General features: G+C 43.6%; 1 protein-coding gene across 1 annotated transcript; it reads right to left on the bottom strand.

Annotated features, from left to right (window-relative positions):
• Nucleotides 1-6,600: 6,600 nt before the first annotated feature.
• LOC124252725 lies at nt 6,601-18,310 on the bottom strand. The gene is made up of 6 exons (XM_046686383.1): nt 18,173-18,310; nt 15,004-15,166; nt 12,443-12,522; nt 10,744-10,794; nt 9,613-9,698; nt 6,601-6,825 (listed from the first exon to the last, which is right to left on the bottom strand). The coding sequence occupies exons 1-5, from the start codon at nt 18,222-18,224 to the stop codon at nt 9,631-9,633; spliced, it is 414 nt and encodes a 137-aa protein (XP_046542339.1). The 5' UTR covers nt 18,225-18,310; the 3' UTR covers nt 6,601-6,825; nt 9,613-9,630.
• Between the last annotated feature and the right edge of the window lie 401 nt (nt 18,311-18,711).

Raw genomic sequence — 18,711 nt, forward strand, 5'->3', positions numbered from 1 at the left:
AGAGCATAAATACTAGTACCTGAATATTTTCAAATCTTTACATAATTCATATATGTTATGAATATTTATATAAGTTCTCTGATTTTGTCAGCTGGCATTTTAAGTCTTCTTGAAAATTGTTTTATGCGAGCTTCTTTCAACATCGCCTACAATTTTCCGATTAAAGGGAACTCGCGTAAAATTAATGGATCATTTCAATAAATATACGTGTACTCGCTAAATACTTATCGTGATGTTTTGTTATTGTCATGTTGTTGGAGCGTGGCACTCAAATTACATCTGGTATTTCTAAACATGATACTATTTGAAAGATGATCTTGCTTGTAATACGAACTGCACATGATACGAACTGCACCCTCATTATGGATAAAGATTGTGTCTAATCATGACCAGTATTAATCTTGTCAAGTATTGATATTAAACCACATTTTCATCATGATTTTGATAGTATTTTCTGCCGCACGTAGAAACAGAGCGGCAAATCATACAGGTCGTAAATTGGACTAAACTGATATTCGAATCAATCAACAGATCCTGACTGAACAGAAGGATGGAACTCTGCATACGGTGTCAATTGAAGGGGTTAGAATAAAACGGAGGTTAAATCCAAATTTTGGTGTTTTTTTGTTTGCAAAAAAATGTATTTAAATGTTTGCCAAACATTCTTTGAAAATTTCAAACACAAGCACAATAAATGATTTTATGGGCGTTTCACAAAAATAATAATTCAAAATATTTAAAAAACCTCCATTTATGAAGAAATGCTAAAAATGTGGTTAACCCTGTTGTTATTCTAACCCCTTCAATTGCTAACGAAGATTACAACCTACTTGGTAAAAACTTCTTATTGCACAGAGCGACGTTTCTGTGTAGATTAAGATCTGGGTTAGAAATGATCTTCAGCAACCATGCTTGTCGCAAGAGGTGACTAACGAGATTGGGTGGTCAGACTGCTGCCTTGGTTGATACATGTTATCATATCCAAAATGCGTAGATCGATGCCCCCGCTGTTGATCACCGGATTGTCTGGCCCAGACTCGATTATTTACAGACCACCGCCACATAGTTTTGAATATTGCTTAGTGCGGCGTAAAACACCAGATGACTCTCAGGAGTCAAGGTGCCAAACACGATCACCCATCCAAGAACTCTCCGCAACCAACGTTAACGTTGCTTAACGTCGGGTCATTATGACCTGGGCTCTACGCACAAGACCACACCATCACCACACCCACAACATCGACCGGAGTTCGCTCATTTTTCGCACCCCCCAGCCAACAGAATGACAAATCTGTCCGAGCTTTAGGCTTAAATTAGCTTGCCTGCTTTAACGTCAACAGATACGATCACGTCTATCAATTGTGTTTGTTTGTGGCTCACGTATTCCAGCTATATGGAATTATCTGTAAATAATCTTGACAGACAATCCAGTGATCAACAGCATGCGCATCAATCTAAGCAATTGGGATACTTACAAAATAGTATTGATAAGAGGATAACCTTTGTACAATTTGCCAGTCAGAAAGTGAAACACTGGAACATTGATTTTTTCCTGTCGAAAGTTCAAATTATGATAAATGAGTTCAAATTTTGGAATGTAGAACCTATTTAAAATTAGACTTAAATATGAATAATTTCCTTCTTGGCGACTCAAAGTTGAATATCCTTGAAAAACACCTTTTTATGATAACCAAGCGTTATATTCAAAATTGTCATTACAATAAGACTATTCCGTATTTACCAAATTATTACCGCTAATAAAACATAATCACAGCATAGAAAATTCATTTCTGGAGATAAGACCAAATTTGCAGAAAAATCGACCCCTTTACTAATATAGATGGACGCAAACCAATGTTTGATAACACCTTCCTTTCTCTCCTCTATTTTCTTACTTTCCTATATCCCTATTCCCTTTTCTTTGTACTTGGGGTAGCAATTGGGATACAACGACATGTGTAACCAAGGTAACGAGCATGACCACCTGATCCTAATAGTCGCCTCTTATACGACAAGCAGTTGCTGAAGAGCAATTCTAACCCGGATCTTCACGGGTTCTATCAATTATATAGGTACAGAGTGAATCGGGACCGTTGTTTCCTTCTGAACGGGATCGATAGTCACCAATTTGGGTGAATTGGTACCTCTTCCACTGTCTGCTAATCGTACACTGTGAAACACTGTGCACGCAGATTTCCGCCAGTATCCAGAATGACAAAGACCGTTGACGGTCCGGGCGCTGCATTTGCCGCATCGCTGGTTCATATTTCCAAGGCGTTCAGACTAGCACCTTTACCTGGCAGGTAGATGGTATTTTACCTGTCGGTATCCCTCACCTGGGATGGTGTGTCGTTACCTGGACTACGGTATACCCCCGTACTTCGGTCCTGGCGATATGGGATGTGCGAGAGGTACCGTGTCAGTACCCGGGGGCCCTTGGAACTTTACCGTAGTCCATCCAGCAAACACAAGACGATGATCTTCGTTCAGTAGTTTTTATTGACACTGTGTTGCTGGTCAACCTACTCTATGGTCACTCTATAAGACTTCAGCCGCAAAGCTTCAGTCTTAAGCCAAAATGCTGGTGCTTCAAGATAATTTCTGAGACGATTCCTAGTGACCAACAGCAAGAGCAGGCCCGCACCAGACTGCCGTTTCTGAGCTTTACTCCCGCTTAAACCTGGGTTCCTACGTCACAGCCAACACCCTTTTCATTTTTTTCTATTGGTCAATAACCCATAATTTGACTATCTATTTCTCTCCCCCACCTCTATTTCGTGCCCCCACTACCATATTTGTACGACCGTGAGGTGGATTCCTGGAATCTCAGGGTCTCTCTCCCGTAACCATATATGGCTCGTAGAGTACCAGGAACTGGTGGCCAGGTCCCCGGCCACGTCGCTCCATCTTGATAGTATAGTAGTTTTTTCCTCTATCTAAGCTATGAGTCACTTCACCCTGCACTCACCAGCTCCAACGACCTACTTTCATGTTCATTACCTACGTTACTGACTTTCTACCTTACCTCCCACCTTACAACGTTACCAATCACTTCATATCTTAAATATTTTATTAAATCTCTCATAATTTGTATCTTCTGCCCCCTTAATCCCCTGTCATTAATAATGTTAATTGTATACCCCTTATTATAACAAGTACCATTATCTCATGCCTATAATACATACACTAACAATCAACCATGTCAGCGACTCTGACCACCCGATCCCTTCTCTCAAGCATGGGTTGCTGAAGGCCAATTTTAACCTGGATCTTCACGGGTTTAAGTGAGGGAATTTAGTTTTACGTTGCTTTAGCAATATTTCGGCAATATCACGACGGGGAACGCCAGAAATGGACTTAACACTTTGTAAAGCTCTTGCTCGTCACGCCGAAGGCCTGGGTTCGATTCCCCGCATGGGTACAATATGTGAAGCCCATTTCTGGTGTCCCCCAGTCATCCGACACAAGCAAACAAAACCAATACCTCAGTAAAGACGATCCAAACGTGATGTGGTAGATGTGTGAAATCATTTATATCTCCAGGGCTAGTATATGGGCGAGTCCAGCCTTGATTTGCCAAAAATGGAGCCCTGAAGAAATCGATGATCGATATGGATGTTCCAGTGTTCGTTTTATTTTTGTTTTTTGCTTGTTTGTTTTCCAGGGGAACAACCAACACGTGCAACTGTAGTGCAGGGCACGCCCAACCTGTAATCCACACCTGGTATCATCACTGCATGACAGTCAAAGGTGATCGTAACTCCCATACTTCAACATGGACTTACGACAGTCGTAGCGCAAAGGTGATCGTAGCTCTCATACTTTAACATAGACTTTCGACAGTCGTAGCGCTAAGGTGATCGATCGTAACTCCCCTACTTAAACATAGACTTTCGACAGTCGTAGCGCTTAGGTGATCGTAACTCCCATACTTTAAATAGACTTACGACAGTCGGAGCGCTAAGGTGAGCGATCGTAACTCCCATACTTTAACATAGACTTACGACAGTCGTAGCACTGCGATCGCTTTGCGAAACGGGCCCTTGGTTTATAGCTTTATACAGCCCATGGGGAAGCCTAGTGGTTAAAGCGGGTATTCGTAAGGCTCGGGTTCGATCCACAACATGACATCATCGTGCGAAGCCCATTATTGTGTCCCCTGCTGTAGCTGGAATATTGCTAAAAGTGGCATCAAACACGACTCACTCACTCAACGGAGTAATTGTGAGTGAGCGAGTGAGTATGGCTTTACGTCGCTTTTATCAATATTCAAGTGATACGGCGGGGGACACCAGAAATGGGCTTCACACATTGTACCCATGTGGGGAATCGAACCCGGGTCTTCGGCGTGACGAACGAACGCCATAACCACTTGGCTACCCTAACGCCCCTGGTATATATGGTGGGAAGCAACATTTATGTTTCATTACTTGCGACATGTCAACAACTAACCTTGATCTGACTTTTGCACATACCAAAGTTGTCTCAGAATATGATGTCGTCGCACCCAGAAACCACTGGGCCAATGGAGCTGAAACTTCACGTTTATTCCCACCAATGAGGACAGGTACGAAGGCTCGAATCCTGTTTTCAGTACGACCACCATGTCACCGTATAGATACCGAACGCCAGGCAGGGTAAGAACAAGTACCATCTTCTATCGCCTTGGTATAACATGCTCGAGGATCGAACCAACGAATTTCCGAACACACGCTCTATCAGTTAAACAAAGCTGACGACCCCTTCAGAGAGAATCTACTGTATGAACTGTATATAACTATACGATATCTGGTTGTTTGGTTGGTGTTTTACGCCGCACTCAGAAATATTACAACTATACTCATGCCAATAATGGTTTACACCCGCCTACACACCCCAACCCCCTACACACTTCACACCCCCAACCCTTCTCCAATTAAAAAAAAATGAAGGGGGTGACAAACATTATTGGCATGAGTATATATCGCGGCGGTCTGTAAATAATTGAGTCTGGACCAGACAATCCAGTGATCAACAGCATGAGCATCTATCTACAAACTGGGAAACGATGACATGTGTCAACCATATCAGCGAGCCTGGCTTCCCGATCCCGTTTGTCATTTCTTACGACAAACATGGGTTCCTGTAGACCAATTGTAACCCGGATCTTCACAGGTCCACGTCATCAAGAAGAGGTGGAATTATGTGTAAATAATCTTAACCAGGCAATCCAGTGATCAACAACATGCTCATCGGTCTATGCATGCTATACAATGACATATGTCAACCAGGTCAGTGAGCATGACAACCTGATCCTAATAGTCGCCTCTTACGACAAGCAGGTGCTGAAGGCCACTTCTATCCCGGATCTTCACGGGTTCTATCAATAAGGTACAGAGTGAATCGGGACCGTCTTCTTCTGAACGGGATCGATAGTCACCATTATGGGTGAATTATATGTAACAGCAGCAATTCATACCTCCACTTCAGGTCCTCTTCACGCATCATTCGATGTTAAGCGTCACTGGCAGAAATATTCTAGGTGGATGAAGTCACCATCTTAATACCTATGAGAGCCAGGCAAACCTGTGATTGACATTACGAGCAACGTCTCACACTGTCGGTTTACTGGGAGCAGTCAACTTAGTTTGCTATCATGTATGAATTCGTAAACTTCAAAACCTTTTATAAACAGGTGACACCTTCAACTCAATTAGCCCTAATTACAGTACAACCAGAAATTATTGAGAATTTAAAGATTGTAATTTTTAATTTTTTTCACTCATTACTCACGTATTAAATGTGAATATTAGCAGAACATAATTGTGCAGCATCTCCGGCCAATGGTGCGACCCTTTTATATCAATGATGACGTGCCAGAGTTCGGGAGGACAGATATTTATACATCGTGCGGCGTCTTACACCAATGATGCAGCGTATCCGACCAATGGTGCGACCCTTTTATATCAATGATGACGTGCCAGAGTTCGATAGGGCAGATATTTAAACATCGTGCGCCGCCTTACACCAATGATGCAGCGTATCCAACCAATGGTGCGACCCTTCGATATCAATGATGATGTGCCAGAGTTTGATAGGGCAGATCTTTATACATCGTGCGGCGTCTTACACCATTACACCAATGATGCAGCGTATCCGACCAATGGTGCGACCCTTTTATATCAATGATGACGTGCCAGAGTTCGATAGGGCAGATCTTTATACATCGTGCGGCGTCTTATGGCAATGATGCAGCGTATCCGACCAATGGTGTGACCCTTTATCAATGATGACGTGCCAGAGTTCGAAAGGACAGATCTTTATACATCGTGCGGCGTCTTACACCATTACACCAATGATGCAGCGTATCCGACCAATGGTGTGACCCTTTTATATCAATGATGACGTGCCAGAGTTCGATAGGGCAGCGCTTTATACATCGTGCGGCGTCTTATGCCAATGATGCAGCATATCCGATCAATGGTGCGACGCTTTTATAACAATCATGACGCCCCCTAGATCATTAGGGCAGAGCTTTATATATCATGCGGTATATTATACCAATAACACGGCGCCTTAGTAAGCCTCCAAATGGCTAAACACAGTCATCACATTGCCATCTTCCACGGAATTCGATTTAATTTCCATAAAAAAACTACATAAATTGGTTTCCAAAACACGGAACATGTGGTCTTTAAAAAATGATTATAATGCTGCTGCATAGTACGTTGATTGGTGGAGAGACATGTACAGCTCAGTGCGATGTTGCTGGCCTCGTCCTCAGAAGCACACGTAAGCCGGGTTCACAATATTCCCGTCGATTCTGAACATCCCGTGAGTACCTCTCTGTAAGGGAAAGAAATACGAAAGGATTATTAAATGTTCAAGTTCTGTATAAGTACCGACGGACCGACGTGCCTGACCCGACATCCTAAGAGTAAGAGTAAAAAGCAAACAAATACTGAGTCAAAAAAGAAACTTCACAAAATGTAATTTGAAAAATAATGAATAATTTTTCTCTGATGATACATCTATGTATCCGAAATGAGATCCCTATCTTTCAACTCTAGAAAAACGTGAGCAAAACCCACTCAAACCCATCCATTCGTCGTGCAAATGACGTCAGTGCCAAATCAGGTTTTGCACGTGCAGTCGATCACGTGATCTTCGCATCGAAGTTTTCTGCACGTGATTGCATTGGCCTCAAGGATTGAAAAAAACACTTTTAAACCACAGTTCTAACGGTACTTGAAATGCCACGATTGTCAAATGTGCAACGTGAACGTGCCGTTGGCATGTTGCAAGCGGGAAGATCAGTTATTGACGTCGAAGAGCAATGGGATGCAGCCGTCGTACTGTGTATGACTTGCGAGGTCGTCTACAACAAATTGGCACCACTTCTGATCGCCCAAGGTCGGGTCGTCCACGTGTGACGTCACGAGCATAAGACCGTCAAATCGTCCCACGTCACCTACGTGACAGATTTCTGCCGGCTACACGAACCAGGGCTGAGATGCTTAGAGGTCGACTGTCCTCACAGACCATTCGAAATCGGTTGCGGGCTGCCAATCTCTATTCTCGACGTCCATATCGTGGGCCAATATTGACGCCGTTTCATCAACGTCAACGTCTGCTGTGGGCCCAACGTCACCTCCGATGGACCCAGAGAGACTGAAATCGAGTCGTCTTTAGCGATGAATCCAGGTTTACCCTCAGATTCGTGGACGGCAGGCATAGAATCTGGAGACGACGTCGTGAACGGTATGCCCAATGTTGTGTACAGGAAGTCGACAGATTCGGGGGCGGAAGTTGCATGGTGTGGGGTGCTTTCTGTGTGAACGATCGTTCCCGACTTCTGGTCATCCGTGGAAACCTCACAGCTGCTGCTTACCGCGACCAGGTGCTCACCCCTGAACTCGTTCCTTTCATGGCGGCCCATGGCCCAGGTCTACAGTTCCAGCATGATAATGCTCGGCCGCATACCGCGATGTTGACACGAAATTTCCTTCAAAACGCTGGAATCAACGTCATGGACTGGCCATCGAGGTCCCCTGACCTTAATCCAATACAGCACGTTTGGGATGCACTTGGGAGAAGGCTTCGTGGTCTTAGGAACCAACCTCAGAATTTGCAGGAACTTGGCGCTGCCTTGCAAGAGCAATGGCGCAGAATCCCCAACCACGTGTTCACAAGCATCAGGCAGTCGATGAGGAGACGGTGTTCGGCAGTGGTGAATGCGCGGGGCGGCCATACACGATATTGAACTGAGAAATTTCGCATTTTTATTCTTGTGACTTGACATTCTGTACACCCATGTTTTCGAACGGCGGTGTAGCCTAATGGAACTGATTATGGCACTGTCAGTGTATCGAGTACATCACACAGATCTCAGCAATGAAATAATAACAATTTAACCATCTTACCATCTCTTGTTCTTTTATAGTGCCCTGAAGAAAGAATGTGAAGTTTCTTTTTTGACTCAGTATATATCAAACGGAAAATAAGAACCAACGTGTTTTCAACCAATGATCAAACCATACGGTTTTCCCTCCAGCCTCCCTTTCTGCAGTAAATGGCAGGTCGTTACGGGGAACCATCCTCCTCTTGTGAGTATGGTGTTCTACCTTCACAAAGTCGGAAGTCGGAAACGTAACCTTGTCCAAGATTATGACGATCCAGCTACGGTGTTCATAGAGAATCTTATAGAGAAACTTATTTCGAAACTATTCTGATAGCTGTAAAATTACCATGCTGATAATTGTGATCTAACAATTTAACATTCACAATTTCAGTAATCACAGACTGAAATATATTTTTAAAAATATAATTTGGAATATAGATTTTACTTCCACATGATTCCCTGCAATAGCATCATTTCCACATGACACCATGCAATATCATAATTTCAACATGACACCCAATATTATCATTTCCACATGACACCCAATATTATCATTTCCACATGACTATAATATTATCATTTCCACATGGCACATTGTAATAGTATCATTTCCACATGACTATAATATTATCATTTCCACATGGCACATTGTAATAGTATCATTTCAACATGCCACCTGTAATATTATCATTTCCACAAGACACCCTATAATATTATCATTTCCACATGACACCATCTAATATATCATTTCCATATGACAACCTATGTTATTGTCATTTCCACTTGAGACCCTGTAATATTATCATTAACACATGACACCCTCTAATATATCATTTCCACATAACACCCTATGATATTGTCATTTCTACTTGACACTCTATAATATTATCATTTCCACATGACACTATAGAATTATCATTTACACATGACACCTGTAATAGTATCATTTCCGCATGACACCTGTAATAGTATCATTTCCACGTGACACCGGTTATATTATCATTTCAACATCACACCTGTAATAGTATCATTTCAACATGACACCTGTAATATTATTATTTCCTCATAGCACATTGCAATAGTATCATTTCCGTATGACACCTGTTATATTATCAATTCCACATGACACCCTATAACATTATCATTTCCACATGACACCCTGCAATTCATAGATAGTTCTATCATCCGTTTCACTACAAGTATTTTTTTGTGGTAAAATGTTAATAACGTACCTGATTTTCTTCAAGATGTTACAAGCTGAAGATGGCGATGAGACATGTGATGAGCAGAGTGAAGCTGGTCACCACTGCAGGCGCACCTGGACAATCACAGAAGTGAATATTTTGGTTTACCAGATATCAGACGTCAGACATCGGCTTTCACCGCATGTGCGTATTTACAGATATATAGAAGCGCAAGTAAAATCAAGCAATGTAAGGCGGCGCCTATCTTTTAGATTGTCATGTATTCAGGTAAAAAACCGAGAAGAGAGTTTAATATAAATAGACGCGCACGTAGAATCAGATTAGGAAATGCGGTACCTTTCTCTTAGATTGTCATGTTTTCACGTCACAAAGGAGAAGAGAATTCACAATTAAACAGAGGCACAGGTAAAATCAGGCAAGGTTAGGTGGCGCCTATCGTTTAGATTGTGATGTTTTCAGGTAAAAAAAATAGAAGAGAATTCACAATTCGCAAGAAAAATCAGATAAGGTAATATGTTACCTTCCTTTTAGATTGTCATGTTTACACGTCTCAACAAGAAGAAAATATCATATCAGTTACGACTATAGAATTTATAACAAATACAGTTCAACAATTTCAGTGAGTGAGTGAGTTTAGTTTTACGCCGCTTTTAGCAATATTCAGGCAATATCGCTGAGGGATACACCACAAATGGGCTTCACCCATTGTACTCATGTGGGGAAACGAACACGGGTCGTCGGCGTGACGAGTGGAGGATTTAACCACTAGGCTACCCCAGTCGCCAAAGGCGAGGCAAGTTGTTGGCAGAGTTGCGTGCCCTTGGTGCCCTTTGAATCCAGGTTCGACTATATTTCTATAGCTTGTCACACTCATACCCGTGGGGTTCAGCAAAGTGGTAACGTGATCTTTGATTCGCCCTCAGGAATATATGTGGAGGACTGTCCAAAGCTGGGTATACACCGACTCACTTACCCACTCACTCAGCCACACACTCACTCACTCACTCACTCACTCACACCCTCACACTCACTCACTCACTCACTCACTCACTCACTCACTCACTCACTCACTCACTCACTCATTCACTCACTCACTCACCCACCCACCAACCCAATCACTCACCCAATCACTCACTCACTATCACACGATACACATACCTCCACACAAGTTTAACAGCTCCGTGTGTGTGCATGCAATCTTTTGTTCCTCTGCAATTACAAAATAGAAATCATTCAAAACACACACTTATATATATGCAATCCCAGCATTAAATTTACCGACAAAATTAGAATCTCGGAATTTATTAAGTGAAAAATGTGAACATCGTTATCAGCTCAAGGTAAGGAGACGGAGTGAGAGTATAGAGGGGTCGGGGTAAAGGGACACAGTAAGGGACGGAGAGGACAGAGAGAGGGGGCGGAATGAGGGGACAGAGTGAAGGGACAGAGTGAGGGGGCGGAAAGAGGGGACAGAGGGAAGGGACGGAGGGGACAGAGTGAGGGGATGGAATGAGGGGACAGAGTGAGGGGACGGGGTAAAGGGACACAGTAAGGGACCGTAGGCGACAGAGAGAGGGGCGGAAAGAGGGGACAGAGTGAGGGGGCAGAAAGAGAGGGACAGAGTGAGGGGTGGAAAGAGGAGACAGAGTGAGGGAGGCGGAAAGAGGGACAGAGTGAGGGGCACGGAGAGGGACAGAGTGAGGGACGGAAAGAGGGACAGAGTGAGGGGACGGAAAGAGGGACAGAGTGAGGGGGCGGAAAGTGTGGACAGAGTGAGGGGGTGGAAAGAGGGACAGAGTGAGGGGGCGGAAAGAGGGGACAGAGTGAGGGGGGCGGAAAGAGGGGACAGAGTGAGGGGCAGGAAAGAGGTTACAGAATGAGGGGGCGGAAAGAGGGACACAGTGAGGGGACGGAATGAGGGACAGAGTGAGGGGGCGGGAAGAGGGACAGAGTGAAGGAACGGAGGGACATAGTAAGGTGACATAATGAGGGACGGGTAAAGGGACAGAGTAAGGGGACGGGGTAAGAGGGGAATGAGTAAGGGGGCATAGTGAGGGACAGAGTATGGGGGCATAGTGAGGGACAGAGTAAGGGGGCATAGTGAGCGGAGAAAGTAAGGGGACAGGGGTAAGGGGACAGAGAGTGGGGACAGAGTAAGGGGCATAGTAAGTGGACAGAGTAAGGGGACATAGTAAGGGGACATAGTAAGGGGACATAGTAAGGGGACAGAGAGTGAGGGGACAGAGTAAGGGGACAGTGTAAGGGGACAGAGAGTGAGGGGACAGAGTAAGGGGACATAGTGAGGCTGGCTTGGGGACAGAGAGTGATGGGACACAGTGAAGGGACTGAGAGTGAGGGACAGAGTAAGGGGACAGGGGTAAGGGGACAGAGAGTGAGGGGACAGAGTAAGAGGGGACAGAGAGTGAGGGACAGAGTAAGGGGACATAGTGAGGGACAGTGTAATGGGGACAGAGTAGGGGCAGGGGTAAGGGGACACAGTGAAGTGACATAGTAAGGGACAGAGTGAGGGACAGTGTAAGGAGACAGGCTGAAGGGACAGAGAGTGAGGGACAGAGTAAGGGGGCAGGGGTAAGGGGACAGTGTAAGGGGACGGGCTGAAGGGACAGAGAGTGAGGGAACAAAGTAAGGGGGCGGGGTAAGGGGACATAGTGAGGGGACGGGCTGAAGGGACAGAGAGTAAGGGGACAGAGTAAGGGGATGGGGTAAGGGGACAGTGTAAGGGGACGGGGTAAGGGGACATAGTGAGGGGACAGATAAAGGGAACTGAATGAAGGGTCCCAGCAAGGGGACGGAGTAAGAGAGGATACATACAATGAAGTGTTACTCATAAGCTTACTGAGTTTTTTGTCATATTCCGCTTCACATCCTGAAGGGAAACCATCCAGTTCGACACACCCCTTCATGGCATGGAAGGATCTGGGGAAGAGAGGGCATTTGAATATTCATCCTGAATATTCATACATTGATTATCACAAATAATTTCCGGTGATACATTTCGCGTTCACTTCAAAATGAAACGACCCGTGAAGATCCGGGGTAGAATAGGTCTTCAGCAACCCATTCTTGTCATAAAAGGCGACTGCTTGTCGTAAAAGGCGACTAACGGGATCGGGTGGTAAGGCTCGCTGACTTGGTTGACACACGTCATCGGTTCCCAATTGCGCAGATCGATGCTCATGCTGTTGATCACTGGATTGTCTGGTCCAAACTCGATTATTTACAGACAGCCGCCATATAGCTGGAATATTGCTGAGTGCGGCGTAAAACTCAACTCACTCACTCACTCACTCAAAATGAAACAGTAAAGTGTTATTACGCATTTGAAGTTTTGTTGTTTTACGCCGCACTCAGCAATATTCCAGCTATATGGCGGCGGCATGTAAACAATCGAGTCTGGACCAGACATATATCACTTTTCCCAGCAACCATTGTTTCTGTATTTCGTCGTCAGTGACGTCATTAAACAATAAAATGTGAAGAGGACCGCCACACTTGCTTACCGTGTTTTACTGCACAAATAAACATGAATAAAATAGATAATAAAGAAATTATTACACTCGAGAAAGTGCGTCATAGTACTTATACGAAACTCGTGCAAAATTATGTATTACAAAAGTTCACACTCGTTTCGCATAAGGCGTATGACACACACTTGCTCGTGTAATAATCTCTATTTATTTTATACCCATGTAAATTTAGAATAGCAATACAGGGGTGCAATACGGATGACGTGGTCAAAATCCGTATTGCACCGCACATTCCGTATTGAGTAAGTGAGTTTAGTTTTACGCCGCAATATTCAAGCTTTATGGCGGCGGTCTGTAAATAACTGAGTCCGGACCAGACAATCCAGTGATCAACAGCACGAGCATCGATTTGCTCAATTTGGAACCGATGACATGTGTCAACCAAGTCAGCGAACCTGATTACCCGATCCCGTTAGTCTCCTCTTAAGACACGCATTGGTAACTGAAGATCAATATTCTAACCCGGACCTTCACGGGTAGATTCCGTATTGAACCCCTACCGCTACGCTATGATTGGTTTTATTACGTAACAGATAAAAAGATAAGAGGGTATATCATAAATATAGAACTTCATACTTGTGCATTTGGATGTTTTGCATTGAACGAGAAGATGTCATGGGAGCAGTTCGAAGAACATCCAAATGCACTAGCATGACTATCTATCTATCTATCTATCCATCCATCCATCCATCCATCCATCCATCCATCCATCCATCCATCCATCCATCCATCCATCCATCCATCCATCCATCCATCCATCCATCCATCCATCCATCCATCCATCCATCCATCCATCTATCTATCTATCTACTATGCATTTAGTTGTTTATGCATCTTCAGTGTTGCCACTAACATGGTAGCCCTTTATCAAGTATCCAGTGGTCCAAACATCCGATACCGAGAACATGCTGTGGTAATATGCGTTACCATGAAACCATTAAATGTCATTCTCGGTAACTGCTACATATGACCTTGACCTGGTCGGTTTTATCTCAACCGTTATGCTTACCGACGTTGTAAATCTGTCTGACCTGTTTGACCTGAGTGAAATGCGCGACCTGCATGTGTGATAATTTGGCAATTCATTTTCAGATAAGGTCCAACTTTCCTAAGGGTGTGATGCGTCATAAACCAATTTATTGTACAACAAACACAGAGATTCATGTTCAGGGGCGGATCCAGAGGAGACTCTTTTGAACTGATAATTTTTGGCTGTAAGAAAAATGTTTTTATTGACTTTGTTTTTGACTTGTTCATATTATTTGGAAAATATTACTTGTACAAATGCATGCAACTTCTCCCCCCCACACACACACACACACACACTTCCCCTTCTCCTTCTCCCAAATCCTGGATCCGCCCCTGATGTTGCTAGTGCAGTGTTTAGAACGGCCAACTTTCGATTCACTTTTATTTACGTGTAAGTAGGGTTGAAACGAATTTACAACGTTCAACAGGAAAACGGATTTCTATGGATAGTCAACTTCTTTATTGCAATGAGTGCGACGTTCTGTTACCTACACCGAAACGTCGCACTCATTGCAATAAAGAAGTTGACTATCCATAGAAATCAGTTTTCCTTCATCTTCACAACTTCTAAAATGCCTCTCAAAGAAATTAAACGTTCAACAGTATTGCAGATATTAGACAATTCCAAGTTGGTGACACACACGAACATATTTGAGGTGCAGAGATACCTCGAAACATGATTCGCAGCGGACCGGGATTCAAACCCGGAATTATAATTTTGGGGCGTGGTCTCTGCTCAGAGGATTGCTGTGCCTTCGCCTGGACCACCCTAGCCCTCCACCCCAGCCCAGCCACTGTTAATGAGGGTTACTCTAACACATTATTCGACCTTTCAACTTACGGGCAGCTATCCTTGAAAATGTCTGTGGGACAGCTATTGTTGCCATCATTGAGAAGTTTCTGGCGCTTGCTAAGGTTAAGTAAATTGGCGGTAGAAAATGTCGCCACGCACGTCCCGAGCTTGATCTGCGAGAAAGTTCCACATCCTGCATCAACGGCACCAACTGAAACAAACAAAACAACCTTTATTCCTGACATCACCAACCGTTGTTGCATCTGCATAAGACCAAGGGCGGTGGGGTAGCCCAGTTGTTCAAGCGTTCTCTCGTCACTCGAGACCCGGGTTCTATTCCAATACAGTTGTTGAAGTCCTCACTGGCAAATGTTCCTTTGCTGCCCTGATAATGATGTTCAACAATCCGTCACGATACATCCAAAAACAGGTTTTCAAGCACGCAGCATACATTACCGCATGCCTCGGTCTCTTGAAGCTGAAGTCCAGTAGAAGTTGTCCAATCACTGTATACAGGGATATTTCAAACTGCAACGTATTTCTCAGGAAAGAGCTGTATAATATTCTATCATACTACCAAATTAAAACGGAACTGAAAGTGTAACGATTTTAAATGTACAATAATGTTTCTGCCTGTGTGGTGGAACGCTGTCGACCACCTGCAGGGTAGCTGCTTCAGGCGGGTGATATCGACTACACTTTCTCTCACACTAAAGACGTGTAAAACACGACCTTGTGTTGATCACGGATATATCTGCTTCAATTCTTTGACGCTAAGGGTGCACGACTGCTTTCACAACTGAAAAAGCATTTCTGTAGTTCTGCCTACCATACTTAAACAATGACTTCCCTGACTCGTCTCCAGTGCTTTTGAGCGGCACATGCCAGAAACTAGCGCTATATAAATATTTCTAGGAATGAATCCATGCATTAGTCCCGCCATCATGAAATTGTGATCCGAAAGGGGTCACCCAATGATTGCTTATTTCTTACATGATTTTGGATGTCATAAAACTTACTCTTTAGCAAAATCGAGTACGAACAACCAACGGGAACCGGAAAACAAATCCGCCCGGATATATAGGATTAAAACCCCTATTGACCTAGTTTGAGATGCAACCGACAGTGAGAGTGTGGTTATTTCTATATTTCTGAGCGAGACTGGGTTCTAAAGCTAACATGGCGAGAACGATTAAGCATTGTGACGTCATTAATTATTACGTCAACGGAAGTCTTTGTATTACGTCAATAATAGTGTGATGTTTTTATACAAACACTTTGTGTGGATTAACATAGTAATTATCCGTAGGATCCTATATGCAGGTATTACTAATTGTATTTTAATAACATACAGCCATCTTACCTAACAGTTGGGGCGGTGAGGCAGTCCGATGGTTAAAGCGTTCGGGATCGATTTCCCAGATAGGTACAATGTGTAAAGCCCATTTCTGGTGTCCCCCGCCGTGATATTGCTGGAATATTGCTAAAAGCAGCGTAAAACTCACTCACTCATAACTGTAGATTATTTACGCTATTGTCGCTCAAAATCAAACATTGTTCCCTTCGCAATGTCAACAATCAACATCAGTGATAAGCTCCAGTTCTGTCGAAACACAGAAGTGTAAGATAATCTCTACGTACACGATCCTCAGTCTGCTGGTATTTCCCAACGCCCTGATAAGCGCGGCTGCTCTAAGCCGAGTCCAGGTTAGCAACACCACAACACATTGTGACAGTCGCAGCAACAGGCAATCTCCTACACTGGTGATGGAGGCTACCCATTGGAAGTTCTTGTGTCTGTTCTCTGTAATGTGTGAGTGAGTGAGTTTGGTTTTACGCCGCTTATAGCAATATTGCAGCAACATCACGGCTGGGGACACCAGGATTTATGGGCTTCACAAATTTTTATCCCATTTGGGAATCGAACCCGGGTCTTCGGCTGACGAGCGAATGCTTTAGCCACTAGGCTACCGACCGCCCCTCTCTGTAATGAAGCAGCTTTTGATATATGTCAACGCTCAATGCAATGACGTATATTCGATGTTCGAAAAAGAAAGCAAACTGATTTCTACCAGTTTGGGCTATCCTCAGAAAGAGATTCGTTTTTTTTGTAAAGGTCAAAATAGCTGTGAAAATAATATGGACGGACCATATTAAAATCAATGATGACACTAGGTGTTCGCGAAAAGGGTCCGCCGACAAATAGTAAATTTTTGAAAAATTAATTGATTTGACATTCTGCGTTCTGCGCAGTGTTCCTTTAGCCAGTGACCTACCTCAGTAAGACCGCCTTTAGTGACCTCCTGAAGACCACACTTACATTCTTTATGAAGGTTTGTTACTAGTAATTTAGGCCTTACGTTTATAGGGCCTGTAAGTCTCCGGTACTAAGGTACTTCCGGTACTAAGCTGCACCCTGGCTCTCTTTGCGCGCGCCAACTTGCGATATGCGAGACGGGTCCTAGCTTACTTCCGGTACCAAATTTCCGGTGACAAGCGTGTATTCATGAACCAGTTCTGGTTCCAAATTGCGCGACCGCCAGTTATGACTTTACTAGACCGGACCAAGTGCACATTGTTTGTCAGCGGGAGTACTGACGTAACTGCCGTAACCTACTTACAGGCCCGATTATGTTACTGCGAGTGAGTGAGTGAGTTTAGTTTTACGCCGCTTTTAGCAATATTCCAGCAATATCACGGCGGGGGAAACCAGAAACGGGATTCACATATTGTACCCATGTGGGAATAGAACCCGGATCTTCGGCGTGACGAGCGAACGCTTTAACCACTAGGCTACCCCACCACCCCTGTTACTGCGTGTTACGTCAACATTAGCATATTGTGCGAGGGGTTGGGATATATGCTGGGATAAGAGTTAGTTTTGCTCAGTGTAAATTGAATCCTGAAAATAATCAACCCCTTTTCATTCTTATTTGATTGTGATGACCACAATTCGATGTACCTGAAAATTCTTAAGATACGATGAATTGGCAGAACCAAAATGGCACATATTTATGTTATTATATGCAATAAACCGCAATCAACCGTCACTTTGAGTATAATTGCTTTAATCAGGAAGCAACCAAACTGCACTCTTGGAAAGTAAAAATGCAACGTTTTATCTCATTTTATCTGCGTGGCCCCCGAGAATGGCGCCAGATACATGAAGAAAAACATTCAATGAAACAAACACACAACAGACAAATAATTTACTTACTGTATAGCACCAAACAGACCAACGAAGCACAAAGAACTTTGGTGGCTGACATTTTATCCAGACTTGATGACTCTCTTTCCGAACGTTAGTTCAATAAGTAATACCGAGGACAACCGCACAGCTTTATATACTGACCGGTGTAATAGGAAAATGACCCCTATGAAAAACGTTTCCCATGATAATAAAACCGCAGTGTATAAATGGAATCATGTATTTTATATTTCGTTAGTTCACTATCCAGATTATACATAAAGACAGTTAAAACAATTTTAAAAGTCATTTTTGTAGAATATAATCCATGGCTAAATATATTTCTCTATTTCATTTCTGGCAGAATTTTCTTAGATACTTTTTGCCCACACACCGGCTGCTTTCTCAAAGATAACAGTGTGTCGCAATGAAAGGAGTGTCCGAGGAGGTTAATACTGAGTTGTGGGTTACAGATAAACTTAGCACGGATACTGGGGAACACCAGAAATGGGCTTCACACATTGTAGCTATGTGGGAAATCGATCCCGAACGCTTTAACCATCGGACTA

The sequence above is a fragment of the Haliotis rubra genome, unplaced genomic scaffold (assembly GCF_003918875.1).
Source record: "Haliotis rubra isolate DU_JTF1 unplaced genomic scaffold, ASM391887v1 Scf1139, whole genome shotgun sequence".
Classification (NCBI taxonomy): Eukaryota; Metazoa; Mollusca; class Gastropoda; order Lepetellida; family Haliotidae; genus Haliotis; species Haliotis rubra.